The sequence below is a fragment of the Agrilus planipennis genome, unplaced genomic scaffold (genome assembly GCF_000699045.2).
Source record: "Agrilus planipennis isolate EAB-ADULT unplaced genomic scaffold, Apla_2.0 scaffold14, whole genome shotgun sequence".
Taxonomy (NCBI): Eukaryota; Metazoa; Arthropoda; class Insecta; order Coleoptera; family Buprestidae; genus Agrilus; species Agrilus planipennis.
In genome coordinates, this window is record NW_020442313.1 from 1,327,673 (window position 1) to 1,348,726 (window position 21,054).

At 36.6% G+C, this 21,054-nt stretch overlaps 1 protein-coding gene across 7 annotated transcripts in view; it reads right to left on the reverse strand.

Moving 5' to 3' along the window:
* Positions 1-783: 783 nt before the first annotated feature.
* The window catches only part of LOC108737721 (rho GTPase-activating protein 100F), a 107,090-nt gene continuing 86,819 nt past the window's right edge, over positions 784-21,054 (reverse strand). For 5 of the 7 annotated variants that reach the window (XM_018470796.1, XM_018470806.1, XM_018470822.1 and 2 more), the window contains 17 exons: positions 19,622-19,981; positions 18,105-18,290; positions 16,375-16,563; positions 12,672-12,797; positions 12,480-12,589; positions 9,620-9,795; positions 9,422-9,557; positions 8,308-8,457; positions 8,050-8,250; positions 6,958-7,028; positions 6,636-6,834; positions 6,450-6,574; positions 5,871-6,003; positions 4,722-5,002; positions 4,380-4,602; positions 3,413-3,597; positions 784-3,324 (listed from right to left, as the gene is read on the reverse strand). In XM_018470796.1, coding sequence (XP_018326298.1) covers positions 2,275-3,324; positions 3,413-3,597; positions 4,380-4,602; positions 4,722-5,002; positions 5,871-6,003; positions 6,450-6,574; positions 6,636-6,834; positions 6,958-7,028; positions 8,050-8,250; positions 8,308-8,457; positions 9,422-9,557; positions 9,620-9,795; positions 12,480-12,589; positions 12,672-12,797; positions 16,375-16,563; positions 18,105-18,290; positions 19,622-19,981 — 3,901 coding nt within the window. In that variant the 3' untranslated portion in view covers positions 784-2,274. Of the gene's footprint in view, positions 3,325-3,412; positions 3,602-4,379; positions 4,603-4,721; positions 5,003-5,870; positions 6,004-6,449; positions 6,575-6,635; positions 6,835-6,957; positions 7,029-8,049; positions 8,251-8,307; positions 8,458-9,421; positions 9,558-9,619; positions 9,796-12,479; positions 12,590-12,671; positions 12,798-16,374; positions 16,564-18,104; positions 18,291-19,621; positions 19,982-21,054 lie in introns of all 7 variants that reach the window. The other 2 variants (XM_018470814.1, XM_018470847.1) reach the window with 2 other exon arrangements.

Here is a 21,054-nt window from a genome sequence, read left to right on the forward strand (position 1 = left end):
TTTTAGGTTTGGAATCAGACGACGTCGTCGTCGTCTAGCTAAATTTTTCTCTTTTTTTATCATACGTGCTTACATCAAAAACCTACTATTTTACACAACAACTAGCACCGAAAAAAGAATGTATAAAAGACGCAACTAAAATGTGGTTTTTAGTTTGCCTCTTATTGCTATACAAGCTTAGTAGTACAGTATATTTATATATTATCATGGATTTTTTGGGTTATGTACATAAAAAACGCATAATATATATTCCTGAATCCATTCCTGCGCGAATACAAAAAGTAAAAACATACATCCAGCAACAATACTTAAATTTATTCTTTTGTTCTGTTCTTCTATTCGAAAGAATCACTCGCACATATGCGCGCGCATGTGTTATTCACAAAAATGCTTATCTTCTTTTTTACAACTTATTTGAGCACACTACTGCTGATTCTACATTGTTTAAGACAATAATGTAATACATCAAAGTGAATTAATTTTTACCATTACAAATAACCTGAAATTAACTAAGAAAAAAATATTGTTGCTGTGATGCTCTCGCCGGGAATCGAACTCGGATTTCTGGCTTTACGAACCATTGCTTAACACTAAGCCTCGAGAGATGACAGTAGCAACAACAATGATACATACCTAACTTCGTAGGTCACAGAATCATCGAACCAATGTATAATCGTTATTAACAATGAGACATTTAGGAGAATTTTTGGAGGGTTAATTTAAATACGTTAAAGTGAATTAAATTTTTGAATTAACTTGAGGTTAAAAATTAATTCACTTCACTGTATTGAAATTAACCTTACAAAAATTCTTCTAAATGTCTCATTGTTAATGCGATTATGGAACAACGCTGTCAAAACCATTCAGATTGCTGAAACGTTAGGTTAGGTTGGGTCCCACATCTTGTTGTAAGCAAATCAAACCTTAAGATTCTGTGTTTTCTTTTAGTTAACAAAAAAAAGTATAAGCATTTTTGTGAGAATATTGTTCGATGAAATGTGTTTTGTGTATGAACGGCGAGCATGAAATGATTTCGGAAATGGTGTTAGCAAAGTGTCAACATAACAATACAACATTAGTAGTTTTTGTCAATCTGTACATATACGATATCATATTGATTACAAATGTCAATCAACAATTAGTAGATGAGTAAACAAATTTTGAAGAACACTATTAGTTACGTCATGTAATCACATATAAAGAAAAAACAGCTGACCGCGTAGATCAATATTATTTACATTAGTAAATGGATAATGGTTTTTGTCCATCAAATCCCATTGGGATGCGAACCTGCATATTATTATTGTTATTATTGATGATCGAAAAGTTGTATGACAAGCGATATTATGTTAGGTACGATGATAGTAGGTATCGTTATTCCTTTGTTTCATTGTTTTTAATTATCATTATTTTAGAAAAAGTAAGTAGCGATATGAGTGGCATTTATGATTAGGTTTTTTCTAATGATGTGATTAAATCGGCCGATAAACACGGCCTTCTTTTTTTATAATTTTTAATTCTAACGAGTATTTCCTAAAATTCATTTTTTACATCGTATTTGTTAGTTAGTTAGTTAGTTAGTTATTTAGTACGTTACGTAGCTAAATTGGCTAAAAATTTTCTAGTTATAGGTACATCCTGCCTACTTTAAATTAATGGCAGTGATCATCAAAGTATCTTTTTTTGTGCAGTTCAGTCCCCGCCAATATGTCGCGCCAAGTTTTTTTTGCTTGTAAAAGACTTTTCTCCTTAGTCTTCTCCATCGTCTTCTTTAGAATATAAGCGTTAACGTTACAGAACAAAAGGAAGTCTTGAAATTGTGCAAAAAACATTCTCTAAAATCCTAGTATACACACACGCCTACGGTTATACGTAGTAGTACAGTATTAGTAGTTAGTATTATTATTATTAGTAGTATGAAGTAATAATTCTCTATATCCCATTGCGCATATACTTAATATAGTTTTTTAATATATTTTTTTAACAACGATTCTAACCGTTAAATTTGATTCTACAAGCAGACAATTTAATATAAGTAATAATAATAATAATAATAAACTCAACAGTTGTTCTTGCAAAATATCAGTACGTCCACACGTAATAGTATATGCATCTTATTACAATATCATCCCGTTAAACATAGAAAATTGTGTTAAGTAAACTATTTTTCTTTAACCTGTTGTCACAGTTGAAATAATTAGTTTGTCATACAAAGATTACAACCCTTGTTGTCGGTAATCATCAGAGTCGGCTTGCTTTAGAACCTCCCTCCGTTTAGTCACTTTGCTCGCCGTCTCCCTCAACATCTTTCTCGCCAACCTCTCTAGTGGTGCTGTCCTCCGTTTCAATACTGCTGGTGGGAGTGGGAGTATCTTCCACCGTCAGGTGGACAGTACCATTACTTTGAGTAACGTTAGGACTCGTATCGAAACTACTTGTTTTGCTCTCCCTGCTAGGAGTGGGGCTTGGACTGTACTTATCACTCCCGTAACCGCCGGTACTAAGATAACCATTCTTAGAGTCGTACCGTGTATCAGAAGTTCCAAAGAGCGAGTCTGATGTACCGTAAATGTTCTTCGTATTTAAAGTGCTGTACTTGTTGGCATCGCCATAACTGCTATCGGAAAATGAAAACGGTTTCGAGAAATCTTTCGTCGAACTTATCGTGTTGTACTTCTCCATGAAACTACCGGATTCGCCTGGAGCGTATTGCATGTAAGCACCTGTTAAAAATGGATTTGTGCTCGCGTACGTTAACGGTTGTTGTGTTGTATACGTGCTTCCAAAAATGTTGCTAGCTGTACTGCTAATTGTGGTCGATGAGGAGAACGATGGGGTCGTTGTGGCCATTGTGACATTCAGACCTGCTGAGGTTGCTTGCATGGCGGGAGAGCTGGACCTGGTTGTGGCCGACGCCGACATCAGGGAGGGAGAGGCCCTTGCCAAGCTGCTTATCGACGGAGAGTGCTTCGGACCCGGCGAACTGACCGTAGCAGAAGACGGGGAGTTACGGAGACTCGACAGCGTGACCGAAGGCGAGCTTCGCAGCTGCGTGGCAGCGGAAGATTGGGGACCGTTCGCGATCGAGGGCGAGTGACGAGAGCTGGGCGATGGGGGGGCGCGCACTTTGGGCGAACCGATGCGTCCGTGTGGCAGACAGTGTTTAACGGAGTCGGAACCCGATTGAGAATCGCTGCTACTGCTTGGCGAACCTGGTGAGGATACTATCACTTGGCGCGGCTTGAGACCTGCCGGTACCGATGGAAGCGGACCGGCCCGAGGAGAAAGAGGACGGTAGAGACCTTTGCTTGCTGATGATGGGTCCTAATTTTACAAAAATTGCACGTCTGTCTTAGAATCTTTGAAAAAGGAAAGGGGAAAGTGGAACAGTTGGTGTTTTTGTAGTACTTACGAGTGTCTGATGTGATTGGACCTGTTGCACAGGGCCTCGATATTCCGAGACTGCTGAGCGAAGAGGAGGAGGACACGGAGCCGCTGAGGGCCGAGACGGCGCGCGCACCAGAACCATCTGTTGACCTCCCAGAGGCAACGCACTGCGACTGTCTCCACGCTGCTCGGCTAGCTTGGCGCGCCGACCTGTCTGGAAACGCACCACTCTCAATACCAACAACATCGCCACATGTCAAGTTTTATTGCTACACCAATCTAGCAAGCTCGACATTTACATTAGTCAAATTTAAACTACAAAATACTGTTATTTTCTTTAATTTAGGAATATAATGAAAAACGTAAGAATTGCAAGAAGAAAGTATACTTCGTATACTTTCTGTATCGATGTGACCTTCAGTTTGACCGGCGCAAAGTAGAAAAGAACAGCACTAGGTCAGAAAAGGAAGGAGACAACTCTCGGCCAAACTCTTAACTGCACGGAAAAATTGACCATTTTATCCACTACAATTGCATTACTCAAATGTGCTGTTATTGGTACCATTTATTACTGAAAATATCAACGAGATGTTTATTTATATTTGAAGACATATTAAAGGCTTTAACGCTTGTTTTCGATTCGCACTACTATTCATGATTGAACAACACTTTTGGCAGGTACTGTATGAAAAAGTATGTTTAATGAACAAGAGTTGAGAGTATAATGAACTTCCTGTCTACTATTTTGCCAACGCGCGTCCAAGACATTGGAAGGGGCAAATCGCTAGAGAAAGTAGATGAAGTACGACAAAGATTTCCAAAAACAACTGATGAAACAAGAAGTATATCTCTATTTAGAGTTTCATTAAAATTTTTCTTCTCTGTTCTATGAGTACAGCTTTAAAAGGGAAAGGTGTGTTACATTGGACCAAAAAAAACTAAGTGGGATGTTTTTGTACAAACATTTTTGCAATAAAAAAATAACACATTACCTCGATGTTTAGGTACAGGCCATATTTGCAAAAGGTACTTCAGTAAGCTGATAGGTTGGGAGTAGTCCAGGTCTGGCAGTCGACATCCTGGGGTGGTTGTTTCGTTTGATTGTAACATTAGGGGAGGCGCTAGGGCTGTTGCTAAGTTTTGAGCGGACATTTTGTTCCTGTCTGATGCTGATACCACTAACGATAAATGGTCCATAATAAAAATCAGGGTTGCCTGAAACAAATTAAAAACAAAATATTCTTGGAGAAAAAATTAAAGGTGTGCAATTGGTGTTCGAATAGAGGATTCAAAATTGTTGAACATTGAATGTGTGTAAAAATTCTAAGACTCACCCTATTAATTCTCGGTAAGCAGTCCAGTATGGAGAACATGAGCTTGGCATTTCCTTCAGGATCGTCGGGGAGACACACTCCCAACGCGTCTACCATCATCTGATAAAGACACTTAGTAAATAATGGTTCAGGCAATTCCCTTAAGTAGTCCTTGAGGACACCAGTGATGACGTTTATGTCAGGAACGTTTTCTGGAGTAAGGTCAACAGACCTGCTGTTACGCTCGAAAGCTTCCCTGAGAATTCGTTTCTTTGTAGCAGAACCACAAAGTCGATAAAGTCCTGCAATTGAACAAAAAAAAGTGTTATTAATATTTAGCAGGAGAACAGAGGACGCTGTGGAAGTAAATGAGAAATAGTGGAGATAGATTGGTAGGACAACTTTTCAGCCATGAAAAATACTGGTATGCAAGAGAAGAAAAAGTAGAGAAAGAGTGAATATAAAGATAGGAGACGAAAAATTAGAAGAAGTGGCCGATTCTAGGTGTCTAGGAAGTCAGATAAGTCAGGGCGGAAGGAGTAGGAGGGATATAAAGCAGAGGATACAGCAGGATCATATGGCCTTCAATAAAAAGAAGGCACTTCTATGGTCGCGAACGGTTAATTTAGAAATTCGAAAAAGGTTGTTAAAGGTGTATGTTTGGAGCGCGGCGCTGTACGGATGCGAAACATGGACAGTGAGCGCGGCAGAAAAGAAAAGTTTAGAAGCGTTCGAAATGTGAAGTTCCAGGCGAATGATGAGGATACCGTGGATAGAGAAAATAAGAAATGAGATATTAGAAAGAATAAGAGAACAGAGGACTCTATGAAAGTCGATAAAAAATAGGCCGGATAGGTTGGTAGGACACCTTCTCAGGCATGAACGTCTAGTCAGAGACATGTTAGAGATAGAAATAGGAGTTAAGAGGAGTAGAGATAGATCCAGATTAGATTACTGTTCGCAAATAGTTAAGGATGTGGGATGTTTTAGTTTTAAGGAAAATAAAGGATTAGTATGAAATAAGAAAAAGTTTCAGGACTGACAACCTTATGATGATGAAGATGATGTTTTCTACTAATGCTAAGTTTCAGGAAGAAATTGCACCATCAGTTTCATCCTCGTACTCATATCGTAGCCCTCAAAATTTTACAAGTACTTAATCATATTTACCTATAATGTCTAAACCTCTCCTCTCAACTTCTTCAACACATCGTTTAACGATTAAAGGAACTTGTAATGTGCCCGCAATTAAACCAGTAGCAACTCCCCCGGGTACTCCTCCTGTCCTAGATTCTCTACTAACCTGAGAAAAAAATATTTTTGTATAAACATTTGTCCCTTCATAGGTGTGGAATCTAAAAGTACCTTTTTTTAATAATAAAATTGCATGAAGCCATGATCTATTTACTCCCTACGATAAAAGAAATGGAAGGATAAAACAATGGGGGTAGCAACATTGTTCTTCACTCTACATTGTAAAATATTTAATGGAATTACATATTTTTGACTCTGTCATGTTGATAAAGAAAATTTTATGCAAGATAATGATTGTACTACCCTCCATGTAATAAGTTTCCACATTAATGCTAATGATGTAATCAAGCAAGAAATTTATTCAGACCAAAGTGAATATTCGTTTACTGACAAAGAGAAGGTTCACTGCTAAACCTTTTAACAGACAATTCATCAAAATTTCACGAAATGAATTCCACCCCATTACCTCGTCAAACACAAAGAAATTAAACTTACGACTGTTTCCAAGTCGACCCCAAACAGGGGAGGGTTCGTTGTTCTCGTCAAACTTATACTAGAAACGGCTTTCCTTCGGTAGACAGTGTGCGAGTCGGTGTACCTTAATCGTAGGTAAAGCGTCCCTGAAACAAGAATATTACAAAGTCTGTTTGAATGGGGTGTGTAAGACAACAATTGCTTTACCCCTCGGCTCGATTTTCAGGGCGAGTTGGTGTAACGGCCCCGTTTTTAGTAACGATGGCAGATGAACAGATCCCTTGTAACAGAGTTTGTGTCGATATTGTGGATCCCACGAATACACAAGAAGATCCAATTCGCGATTGTTCACCAGATCTAACTCGAAACTTTCATCCCAGTCAAATACGAGGTCTCCTGTTCTAACCTGAATTCAAGGAAGTTGTGTTACTACACATCTACTAAGCTAGGAATGGAATTGTTGCCAGAACTACTTATAGAATTTGAAACACAAATATGTAGTCACTTTTATAGTTTAAGGTTCACTTACAACTGTCCTAGCTTTATGAACTCTATCACATTCCAAAACGCAGTAAAGGTCCCGTAGGGTTCCAGAACCGCCTGGAAATTAAATTTTTTTTTTAGTTTAAGACAGATAGTAAAATGCATAAAAACAGTAAAGAACGCGTGGAACAAATTCATTTAAAATTTGCTCGGATACGTCGATCTTAATTTTTGGCTGCGGGTTTTTTTAATGGTAAATTAATGTATACATGGTGGCCCAAAAATGAACGACTACCACCAACTTTATTTTTTCAAATGGAAGAACCCATTTTTTATTACATTTTTAAATTCTGCGTCGAATTTTAGCTATGTTTCATGTACTTAGACCAACTATAAAATTACATAATACCCAGATAAAGTGGGTTTTACTCAAATGCTGAAAACCTAAATATACCCGAACTCCGTCCGCGATTTTTTCTTCCAGTTAAAAAAAAAGCAGTAGGAGTATAAGTGAAAAAGGCAGAAAAAAGAACGAAAATTATCCTTCATAAGAAAATACATAGGATTTTGAGCTGAAACTGTCACTGTTTATTTACTTAGCAGATTCTGTATGGCTTAAACAGGATGGGTCACCCGAATGGTCAATTAGATCTCTAAAACCTGAACCCATTCGATTTTTATCTATGGAGTTATCTGAAATCTAAAGTCTATTTCAATAAACCGGAAAAAATTGAAGAATTGTAGAGTAGAATTAGAGCTGAAATACAACAAATCCAGCCACAAACCTTGACCAAAGTGTTCAGACTAGAAAAAGTGGCAAGACATAAAACAAATAATGTATGACGAATGTTTTAATAGTTTTTGGCATGTACTAGGACTGATTCAGGTTAGCAAGATTTGTATTCGCACCTGCACCATCAGTCCTTTCAACCATCAGTCCTTGTTAATTTGCATATATTTCTGTGAAAAATATTAAGAATTTCCGGTGGAAGAAAACATATCTCAAATTATAATTGTAAAAAGTACTCAAAAGTTTCATTTTGGCATATCTAATGTTTCTATGATGTACGGTATGTGCCAAAAAAACAGATTATTAGTCTAGATCCTGTAATAATTGTATAGGTTGCTGGTTACTTACCTATACTAGGCGTACTTCCGCTTGGTGTCACAGGGGTAGTAGCTGTAGAGCCACCAGTGGATGGTCTGAGACCTCTTCCTGCTAATAAATGAACCCAAAGCATACCGCTTACGGGTTCATCAGTCGACGGAAGTGTACCGCTCATGGGAAGTCCTGTTCCACCGACACCTCCTGGTTTGTCTATTTTATACTTTAAGAATTCTAAAAGGGACATGATCGAAATAATTGAATGTAAGGCTCATGAAAAAGCAATTTTACCAGCAGGGTTGATATCCAGCTGGCGTTGTCCTCGTGGTAATGTGCCACTGGGAGTTGGTACTGGGCTTGGGGCGGCTGCAGCCCTTCCAGAATCTAAATCTAACAGTTGTCTCATCCGACGCATTGATGGAGACCTCGATGATGATAATGCTATTGGAAAAATGTTTTTGATGTGAAACTTCTTTACGCACGGTAGGGTAAGTTCGTTTCATGCGAGCTGCTATGTAACGAAATCATGCAACGCATTTCCCCCGCTATCTGGCCCTATGTATGCTTAGATCTTTAAAGCTACGCAACGGATTTTAATGCGTTTCTTTTTAGTAGATAGAGTAATTCAAGAGGAAGGTTTACATGTATAATACATGCATAATATAGTAGAGAAACACTGATAATTTTAGAGGTTTGTAATGATATGTCGTAAATAAACACATTTTTTTTCGCTTACATTGCAAACGCTGGCTGAACTCTACGAGAGATCAAAATAATGTACTACAGTGTTGTACACCTTAAAAAGGTCTACAAAAAAGTCCGGGATGGTATACGTCTATATCTTAGGGATAACCCACAATAACCATTTTTTATCATTTACTTTTTACGAGAAATAATGGCTTACTTACGAAGCGATTTTAAGCAATACAGCATTAATCCTTATCCAATTGAGTACTTTTAAATACATTGTGCATTGAATATAGATCAATATGGCCCTTTACAGCATGTAATTTAAATGAATATTGTCGAAGATATTACAGACTTAAAATGCAGGGACGTAGCGGTTGTGGCGGTACCGGGCGGTTTGTATTGTCTAATGACAAAAAAGCTGTGATTGTTGTATATAAAGACATTTTATAGTATATTTACTATCAGCATTGCACCCGTGCGAAGCATAGTGTACAAATAATCCCATTAAACCAATTCCTTAACCCCCTATCCCGGTATGTTTGTGTGCTTGAAGAAGTTTCACTTCAGCAGCGTGTTGTATAATTACACGTAGTATTTTTTTTTATTGCTTAAGATTAATAAAATTCATGTAATAATTTGAAAGAGGTAACAAATGTTGCTGTTGCTTTTTACATAGTGTAATATATAAATACATAATTCAGTAAATCGTAAATACCTGATGTGGATGAGGTAATATGTTGTGTTGATAAAGATCGAGCAGGCACTGTTGGGTGTTGAGTTCGCGTGAAATGCCTGTCAAGTGTCGAAGTTGTCCCCGGTCTTCCGTATGCACCGTAATAACTTCCTTCGGCCTGAAAAGAGCGATTCAATAAAGTCAAATAGTCTACAAAATACATAAATATTCGGTGCCTACATTTTTCAATGCCTGATGTATGTTCTCGGCGCTGTAAGTGAATCTGGCCGCCCGTTGTTGATTCAGGACGTCCCTAGACGCCCTTATTTGTTCGTATATTGCCGAAGTCGAAGGGGTACGACTCAGCCATTGACGGTATTCATCTGAAGTGAACACTCCAGCGGATGGTATTCTCCCTAAGTTGCATCAAATTCATTAAAAGCGTAAAAAATTAATTACAAGAGGGGATTAAAAAGTTCGGGGTCTCGCAGAAACATAAGGAAAACACCGAATTTGTTCTATTCGTATTACGAGAGTGCGTTTTTAAGTTCGAGGAATGGGTCAGTAGGTCATTAGTGAGGGTAGTTATTCGAGTCATTACGAATTTAGTTACTCATTATTAGTAAAAATACTAAGTTTTATCGTAATTAGGTCAGTAGTCTTCGAACTGTCGTCGACGAAACAACTCAATCGGGAACAAATAGTGAAATATGGAAAAAATCGAGTACTTCGTTGTTATATAGTTCCTGATCAAGCAAGGAAAATCAGTTCAAACCGTACTGGAAGAGATGTCATCCGTTTACGGGGACCCTTGCCCAGGTAAAACCATGGCTTACAAGTGGCATACCCTTTTTAAGAAAGGTAAAGACGACCCACGGCCAGCCCGGCCGATAGAGGTGACTACTCCGGAAATCATTCAAAAAGTCGAACAAACAGAATAGCTCAAAACCCCAACGCCAAAACACGACACTGTAGTTATCCGAAGCACTTTTCGGTAACAAGGTTACCTTCTTTAGGGACTGAAGAAAAGTGTTTCGGATAACTACAGTGTCGTGTTCTGGCGTTGGGGTTTTGAGCTATTTTGTTTGTTCTAATACAACCGCCAAAGTTTTTCCAATCTTCATAAATTCAAAAAGTCGAAAAATTAATACATGAAGATGTTCGGGTTAGGAAGAAACTGCTCGCAGAAATGGTAGGACTATCAGATACAACCATTTTTAAAATTCTTCACGTCAGCGCCGAGAATGCTCACTTCGCTTCAAAAATAACAGCGTGTGGAGTGTTCTCGCGCGTTTTTGAACCTCTGTAGTAAAGATAAAGATATTGACTCGAATTGTTATAAGGGGTGATACTTGGGTTCATCATTGTGAACCTGAATCCAAACAGGACTCTATGCAGTGGCGCTAACAGGGCCCACCACCACCCAAAAGGTTTAAGGTTTCACAATCGGCTGGGAAAATCATGGCGACAATCTTTTGGGACTCAGAGGTTATCCTGTTGATCGATTATAAAGATATTGGTGTCTCCAACATGGGAGAATGCTATGCTTCAATACTAGAGCGGTTAAAGGAAGCAGTCAAAGAAAAAAGAAGATTAAAATTGACCAAAGGTGTCCTCCTTGTGCACGACAACGCGCCTGTTTACAAAAGCAGTGTTGCGATGGCTGTCTGGGAGAAGGGGGGCTTCGAAATTTTGGCTTACCCACGCTACAGTTCTGACCTAGCTCCCAGCGATTATTACCTACTCCCAAACTTGAAAAAAGTCTTCGTGGGAAGAAATTTTCAAGCGACGAAGATGTCAAGGATGCTGTTTCAGCGTATTTTTCAGACAAAGACAAAACATTTTTATTCGAAGGTATACAGTAAGTTAATTGAAAGATCGGAAAAATGTGTAAGGATAGCAGGTAAATATATATTGAAAAGGAAAAATAAGTTTGTACTTTTAATTCCACTTCTTACCCCCCCCCCCATTCCGCGAACTTAAAAACGTCTCCTCGTATGTTCATCAATTATTGAGTTTTCATAGTGTATAGTTTGGTATTAGTGATGGTAGTTCTGGTTATACTGGTTTGAATAACGTCAAGTATCCAAGTTTAAAAAAATGGAGCAATTAAGAAGTAAGCATCTACTGTGTTAAGTTTGAATCATCAGATTCTTATGAAAAGCTCATAAGGCATATTTGACATCAGAATCGCTGATTTGTTTTCCGAGGGTCCTGATGAGGAATCTCTTTACTGGCATACTCCTTATTTGCCACATGAATACCATGTACTAAGTGAGATCATTATTACGTCGAAAGATAAAACTGATTGGTTGTGCAGATTAGGTATAGATATAGATTTATCTAAATGTAAATTTCAAAATGGTGATCATTGTATTTTCAATTCTATGACACTATTTTGAATGTAGTATGAAGTAATGTATCTTAAAACTTTGTACCTTTACAATATAAGAACAAAGGCTTTCACGGCTGGAATCCATAGTAGAATGAAGATTCGGGCTATAGGGCCGTGGTTTAAGTGAACTATTCTATCCAGACGTTTCGTCGGCTACTGCGGCTGACATCATCAGTGGTAGTGCTGCGTTAACAACGCTGTTGAGACTTCGAGATATATTCTACGTTCACGTTGTCAACGCAGCACTACTACTGAGGATGTCAACCGCAGTAGCCGACGAAACGTCTGGACAGAATATAGCCCGAATCCTTACTCTACTTTGTACCTTTACCTTAGATATATTACGTCGTTCAACGTCTTTAATTTCAACAGATCACTAATTTATTTTGCCTTAGACATTAAGAGAGAAGGCATTTAGAGATTTTGTCCTAGCTACAAACAATATGAATATTAATTGATGAACTTTATCATTACCTTTTGTTACTCTTTCCTGAATAATTATTCTACTTAGCATCTGACAATTGCTTTTGTTAAATGTACTACTGTAAAATGTAGAGAGCGTTTAAAATAGTAATTGCGATTCGTAAACTACTGTCATCTATCAGTCGATTTTGAATAGGTTACATTAAGTATGCACTAGTACCGTTAGCAATAGCTTACTGGATCAGTGTAAGGTCTATAAAGCTATGTATATTTGTTGCTCACCCCTATCTTTTCGTATCGAAGGCATTTCGGGGGCAGACAGGGTGCCGTCAGATTCGTCGTGTACCAGCGAGACGCTTCGATCTCCGAATCTTTTATTCATGGCGCTCAACCTACATAAAGAGGAAGGAAAGCGAACGGCGGATGATTGTGAAGATCAATTTGTCATAATCTTTCGAAAAATTACAAACTCACCTCGTCGTTGAACCCCGGGCTGAATCGCGGGGCAATGAATTGAACTTGGTGCTTATGTCTGCAGCCGTTAGCGAATTATTTCGACCCAGTGTGGGAATTGTGCTGTGCGGTATTACGCCTTGGTTCCTGAAAATAAAAACAGGGAAATGGAAGGATAAATAACTAATCAAGTGCGAATTTTTACTGACACTGATATTTAACTATGTAACTCTCTATTTATATGAAGTATTTAACTTTTTTTCGGAAATTATAGGGAGATTGCTATTGTTGGCCATGAATCAAATGATTATTATCAGCTTTATTTTATACTTTGTTTAGTTTCTCTAGCGATGTGACCTTTAGCATGACCGGTGCAAGGTAGAAAAGAACAGCACTAGGCCAGAAAAGAAAGGAGACAACTCTCGGCCAAACTCTTAATCGGTGAGGAGCGTATAATCCGTACAGTACTGCACGGAAAAATTGACCATTTTATCCACTAAAATTATATTGTTCAAATGTGCTGTTATTGGTATTAATTACTACTGAAAATATCAACGAGTTGTTTATTTATATTTGAAGACATATTAAAGGCTTTAACGCTTGTTTTCAACTCGCATTACTATTCATGATTGAACAAAACTTTTGGCAGGTACTGTATGAAAAAGTATGTTTAATGAACAAGCGTGAGTTTTTTTTGTCCCTACCTACGATTTTACCAGCGCGCATCCAAGATATTGGAAGGGGCACATTGCTAGAGAAAGTAAATGAAGTATACTCACGATGTACATACCTATATCTTTTTTATTTAATTTATTTTGCGAACCTGTAAAATTTTTGGAAAACTTTTAGTTTGTTTAGTTTCAGAAATTTTGGAAATAATGAGTATTTTGGGCAATATTTCTTGAATTCAGACGTATACAGGTTCAAAAAGGGTGTTTTTGGATTCTTTATTGACGGACTTTCTGAATAACAACTCGCTTGATGCAGGGATGTGGAATTTTTTGTTTAGTTTAGTTTAAATTATTTAAAGGTTTAAATTTCAATGATTAATAGCTTTCAATAAAACACGTGCAGAAGGACATATGAGAACGTATTAAGGTGTCGCTTTTCCGTCTTTAAACATACGAAACGTCAAAATAGAATGATAAATTAAAATGCTAACTTCAAAAAAAATAGGGATTACAGAGATTAGATAAAATAATTACTAAACTGTAAAAGTTGCTTTTTAATAAAAAAAATCGAATGTTATACGCCAAAAGACTATACGGTAACACCATTACCTACTTACAGTTTGTTTTTCTATTTGTTCATCTGTGTACCGGTATTTTTCTTTATGGTAGGTACATATACATACACTAATTGCAAAAATTTTTGGATAAGCTAAACTGCAACTGAAACTGCTTTTTGTAAGCACTTTTTTGAGATTTACTTGTAATGTAGAATGTTGTATCTACCAATTTCTATTTTGTGTTTAAAAAGGATGACTGAAGTCGATGTACGACCTAGTTATGAAGTCATTTTTTTAAAGGCATATGTGACACTTCAAAATATCAACTTTACGTCGACTCCCTGGAAAAACTCAACAGTCTCAAAATATGCAACACATTCTTAGAGTCAAAACAATAATTTAAGATGTGCATTTTTTATTTTATCCGCGAATTGTGGGATACTCACACTGCCTCGTGTGAAGCCCGTGCATTAAAGGATTAGAACACCTTGCTGAGGAAATGTGATCGCTAGTAGCTAATGCAAACATGTAGAGTGGTGCTTAATATCTCATTATTACAGCTACCTAACTTTTAATCGCAATCATAGATTGTTACTGCAGGTATAATATTTATACCTACGGATTTTAAATTTAAAACTCATTAGGGCTCTTACCGACCCTTGCATGATATTGTTTTGAAAGCATGAATTCATTTGAAATGGGGAAATAATTGGCAAATAATGGTTCCTAGTTTATGTTTTATTTTTTGTGTGAAATCTGAAATACAGCTCAATATCAATATCAATTGTTGTTGTGACTGTAAAACATTTTAAATCAAGAGTCGCTAAATTGGAAGGATATGTAAAATAATAAAATTAATATTGAACGGTAATACCTAATTAATTAAAAAAGGAAATTGCGTGATGGAAATTGTTTTTATTTTCATCAGACGATCACGTTCTATTACAGACTTTGAATTCTTAAAATGGATATGTAATACAGTGAATTTTTTTAGGCACGCTTGTAGAATAATTTTGTGGATATTTTGGTTTACGGTGAGGACGCCGTAAGCTCTTGGTGAAACATTTTCAATAAAATAAATTAAAATCAAGAATAACCAATATTCAGTTCACTCGGTAAAAATGTTCAGTCTCTCAGAGTCTTTGAAAGCGAGAGTCGTGTCTCCGTTTCTCATCGAGACTGTTTAGCGTCTCTGAACGAGAGACTCGAATCGCTCGTAGAGAGATCCTCATTTCGTATCCAGTCTCTGAACGACAGACTAGAATCTCTGGTGTCTTGATACCATGGTTAAAATTTCAAGTTCAACATATTTCAGAGATCCCAGTCTTTCTACGAGAGACTCGAGTCTCTCGATTTTTCGGTTTTATTCATTCAATCTTTCCGTAAGAGACTCGAATCTCTGAATTAACAATTTTGTCGTTCGAATCTCTCATATAGAGACTGTGAGAGATCCATAAAAACACCTAGGCAATAACTGAGAGACTGTGAAAGACTGTGAGAGACGCTCTCAGAGACTCTGAAAGACTCTGAGAGACTCGAGAGAGACTGACTTTTTGTCTAGGGATTGTCTGTGGGTTGATTTTAAATAGAACATTGGATTGTTTCAGAATAAACTAAATACATGCCTATTGGGACTAAAGATTATACTCTTAATATAGGTAATCCTAGTGTTTGACTTAATTCGTTTTATTGACCATTTTTTGCTAAAATAAGAATATACCTCCAGACCACTTGCGTAAAAATTTACATGTATTGTACTATTGAGCATAGTAAAATAGGTGATAGATATAATTTTTATAACAAAATGTGGGAAATTGGGGATCTCAGATTATGAGCAGGTACTTTAGTATACCGCGGGACAGCGTCTTAATTTCGTCATCTTACGGCCCTTCTGTCACTTGTACTAACAGCACTTTCTTAATTACGAACACGAACCCTTTTACACCACTCATCATATTTCTCGTTCAAAGCTAATAATAATAATCTCTCTTTTTCCTTCTGTTTTTTCCAAATTCCAAATTTTACTATTTAGTAGAAAAACGTGAAAGTTGATAAAATTGAAATAAAGTACTCAAATAAAGTTTCGTACGGAATTCAACAATTTTGAAACTGTTGATATTAATTATGATTCATTATTTTTGAATTCCAATTCCAATATCTTCGAGAGTCATAGATTTGTTTGTGATGGATGAAGAATGATAACACCATATTGTACGACAAAGTGAAGGAAATCAAGTTTGTCACGTAATAATTCCACACTGTATTAGAAGTAAATGATTTTTAGATGAGACCTTCCTTTACGCCTTATTTTAAGTCAATGTGGAGTAGGTACCGCATACGTTTGTTAATTAGTGAGTCGACTTAAAGCACAAATTTATGCTCTAGGTAATCGACAAACAGACAGAAGAGTGGAATAATCGTTAAAGCGTTTCGTTTTCTTATTTCGAGGTACTAAACTATAAAAAAAGATTTTTATCGCATGTCATCTGGACTTACCTGTAGTAGTAATAACTGCTTCTAGGACCGAGAGTAGCTTCCGTATCACTTGAATAGTCCAAGCTACCTCTTGTCCTTCTGCTGAGTGTTCCTGCTGTTCCAGGTGTACCATATTGACTCATCGTTGCCGTTCCGTATTTTGGTCCACTCATTTGTGGTGTTTGATCAACATATCTTTGATTATATCTGCTTAAAATACGGAGACAATTCATTTTATCGCTCTTGATGGACATCTATCTACTCTTAATTAAATCTAAAATTTTTTTTTCAACTTTGCAAGGTATTGTCATTGGTGCGTTTAAATGAGAACACGTTTGTTAGTTCTACACGTATATCATAGTTTATTTGACTAGGAATAATGTAAAAAAATCATAACAATAAAAGTATGAAAATTGTGGATTTATTATAATAATTTGGTTTTAATAAACGGCTATAATTTGTAGGTCCCTGTTCCAAAATTGACCGTATGTATTAAAAAAAAAAGATTTCTAAGCTTTCAAAGGTGTATTCTCGATGAAACATTTTCAATAATAAAGGAAAAGAAAGGAAAGGATGTTTCAACAAAACTGTTTATTCCACGACAACTGTGTCGACCTCTAAAAGGTCATTTTCAAGAGTACAATAGTAACTTTTAGAAAATACTACAAATGGTGCAGTAAACGCCATCTGTAGCACGATGCTATTTTAGGATTACGTATGCTCGTATACTTCGAATTATTTTATTCGAATTATTTTATACATTAGTAACTGTTAACAACATTCTAACTATTGTACTCTTGAAAATGACCTTTTAGAGGTCGAAACAATTGTCGAGGAATAAACAGTTTTGTTTCTTCTTTATTAAATGATTTCGATTTGACTTATCATTTAATTGTTATACAAGTTGCAAATGCAGTAAAAATGACATTTCAGGGCTAATTTCAATTTTTCGGTATTCTTTTATCGTTATCTTTTATTTATCAGCTAAAGCTTGGTTTTATACGCATGCTAATAGTTAACAAATAATTTCCATGTTGTAATAACTTAATTTTTATAGTCTTTCCACGAAGAACATATTTTCGTTAGTTGACCCAAAGACGATTTGTCGATTTACTTTTACAGTGGATTTCGGGTATAACGACAACGAAGGGACCACTGTAATTTCGTCGCTATATCCAGAATTCATTACAGGCAATGTTAAAGGCGATACGGACAGAAATACAGACAGAGATTTCGCCATTTTTAACAGTAAATGTATATCTGGAAGTCACAGTTATTGAAAAGTTTACTAAACGCAGTTGCTACTCAGAAACCACGGTAAAGGTCACCACACTCGTTGACAATGTGTGTTGATGTAAACAAAAGGTAAGAAAGCTTTCTGTGTCTTTAAGGGCTGACTCCGGTCGCTATATCTGCATGGGATTACTAGCGATTTATTACAAATTATTCATTAAAAGCAGTCGCTACATCCGAACTCGGCGTTACTTCCGAAGTCGCTATAGCCACATGAATTTTATTCTAAAGGATGCTTTAAATTCAGGGGACTTACATATGACGTTTGCTATAGCACAGTGGTCGCTACAACCAAGGTCGTACTAAATGAAATCCACTGTATTTACTTGATATATAGAATCAAAGGTGTCCACCCTATTTTGGTTTTTATTATCATGAGGACAAAAACAAATGGAAATTTTATTTTACTTGAATCTGATTGCGATTTAAAGTTTATAAAAAAATTCTGTCAATTATACCTGCTAAGAGTTGATCCAGATTTTAAACTTGATCTAAGTAAACTATGCCGTCCAGCGGGGGTGATACTTGTGTAATCCGCGTACTCCGTGTGGGGTAAATGTTGGTCTGAACCGGATCTAGGCATTATCCTTCTTGAGCCAGTACTAGGATGTTGAACATAATAGTGCGGACTTTGCTGGGACAATCTGGAATAAAACATTGATTCTGTAACTAAGTCTTCAGTTTTGAGCATATATTTTTCACAATATGAATTAGAACTGAACGCTGCCTATGACGCACTAAGGAGATCATATAAGTAGCGGTGTCAGTGTGCATCCTTGTCTGACTCCCTTCTCTACGTTGCTGCTCCAGCTCTATAACTGCCTGTTGCTCTTTATACAAACTAAGTATCACTCTTCTATCTCTGTAACTCATCCCTACATTTTTAAGTATATTTAACATCTTGTCCCATTTAATATGTCAAAAGCTTTTTCTAAATATACTAATAGTTCTTCCGCCCTTTTTTCCATCCTCCTCTGTACAATTCTAGCTAAGATTTTTGACGCATGGGAAGTTAAGCTAATTGTTCTAAATGTCTNCTCTGTAACTCATCCCTACATTTTTAAGTATATTTAACATCTTGTCCCATTTAATATGTCAAAAGCTTTTTCTAAATATACTAATAGTTCTTCCGCCCTTTTTTCCATCCTCCTCTGTACAATTCTAGCTAAGATTTTTGAGGCATGGGAAGTTAAGTTAATTGTTCTAAATGTCTCGCATTTATCCGCGCCTCTCTTTTTAAGTATGGTTACTAACACGTTCCGTTTGTAATCTTTCGGGACTTTCCCGCTTTCGTAAATGTTACTAACTAGCTTAAACATACGATCTCTAACCTCTTGTCCTGCATGATTTAATATTTCCGATTGTATCCCATCTATACCTGATACCTTATTATTCTGTAAGTTTTTTTAATGTTACATCGAACTCTTCTCTTATTATGGGTTAACCTAGCTCATCCATTTCCACACTATCTTCCTTCTCTAATATATCTCCTAACTCATGGCCTGCGTATAGTATTCTTTCCACCTGTTTTTTAAGTTCTTCTCCTACCTTCCTTTTGTTTCAGAATTTTCACTTTAAGATTGGTCTTGATAACTACTACGTTATGATTGCTATGTGTGTCTCCTCCTGGAACATGTATAGTCCTTCACTTAATTTTTAAATCTTTGCCTAACAAGTAATCTAACTGATACCTTCCTAAATCACCTGGCATCTTCCACATATAGCACCTCCTAACGTGATGATTGAATAAGGTATTCGCGACAGTTAAGTTATATTTATCGCAAAATTCTGTCAGTCTATATGATAATACGCAAGTTTCTGAGATTCATATAGTCTTGAAACATGGGTTGACAGACATACTGTTACTTAAATGAGTTATGAGCATTCGGTTTGTTCGATTGAGGTACCTCAAAAATGTAAGTAGGTGGAATATAAAACATTCTTTTTATTTTTTACATTTAACAATCATTTTCACCTTGAAGATGATAATGGCTGTGTTCCGACACTCATTCTACGGCCAGGAAGTGCAAATGAATGAACTTTTTCCGCTAAGCTTTCGAGAGTGTTCGGATAGGTCCTTTCGTAGGGTTGAAAGTGTTGCATGCTCGATTTGGGTTGTTCCGTAATAACAGGAGGCGGCGGCTGATAGCCCCAAGAGGAACCGGACGAGTCGGGCGGTCTTGAATTATAATACAAATCTAGTCCGTTTGACTCTTGCGAATGCCGTGAATCCATCGAAGAGATGCCCAAACCGAGAGACCGTGATCGGGACTCACTCGTCTCGCGTCCATCTCCATGACGACGAATTGAAGAGTCCCTGTCCCTATCTCGGTCTCTGTTGAAAAACGAAATCATCTTAATGATAATATAGCAAAACTATAGTGATAATATGCCTATAACATATAAAAGTAGCGCGCGTATTAGATTTGGTTTCGCAAATACATGATACCTTTGCAAGGTTTTATACTGCCTGTTACTTAATATCAATCCATTTATTTACAAGGAGATATGATGGTTAATCGAAACTACCTATACCGTGCTGATGAGAGGCAGCAAGTTCGGAATCGCGACCCACTCGTAGTGGTTTCGTTATAATCATTACATAATAATTAAGGCAGTGTCGTTTAGGGGATGTCCCATTGCTACCCGTCCCATTGCTATCCGCGAAAATATTTTACTGAAATAGTAGCATCGCTGCCCACCAACTTTATTACTCTCATAATTAATTTGACTTTATAATTCGATATTATAATGCGTATGCAAATTTTTTATAATTCTTTTAAACGTGTTTAGAATAATTTGCTCAATTTATCGATATAGTTATAGACAATATAATAAATGTACCAAATATTACACACCAGTAGTGGTCAATTAATTATATTCGAACGGGAAACCGTTCCAGTTTCATAACGCGGATGGAGAGATAAATTCCTCTGTTGTTATAAGTTTACCAAACATATAAATATGCTGCTTCCAGAATTAGGATTATTTAGTTTCAAAAAAAACGGCAATAATAACGTCTCAAATTTTGGATTCGATTTGGAGTTGGTTGAAAGTGCTTGGGGTAAACAATAAATTGTGTTAGAAGGTTACAAATACTGTCTAAGAAGAACAAACAAAAAAGAAATTGTCGCTAATTTTATTTCATGTTGCCTCTACTCCTTACTAGATACAGATACTACTTTTTTTAAAATGAAGTGGCTTCTAGATACCTACGTACAGTAGAATATAGGAGGGAAATGACAAACACGTCATACTAAGCAGACGTCATACAAAGCATATTCTTAGAAAATAAACAACTTTTTATTTTGGTTAGTTATGTATTTTAATAGAGAGAAGAACTACAAATTGTATATATTTATTAACAGAAAAAGAAAAAGAACGATGAATTGTAATATCAATATACAT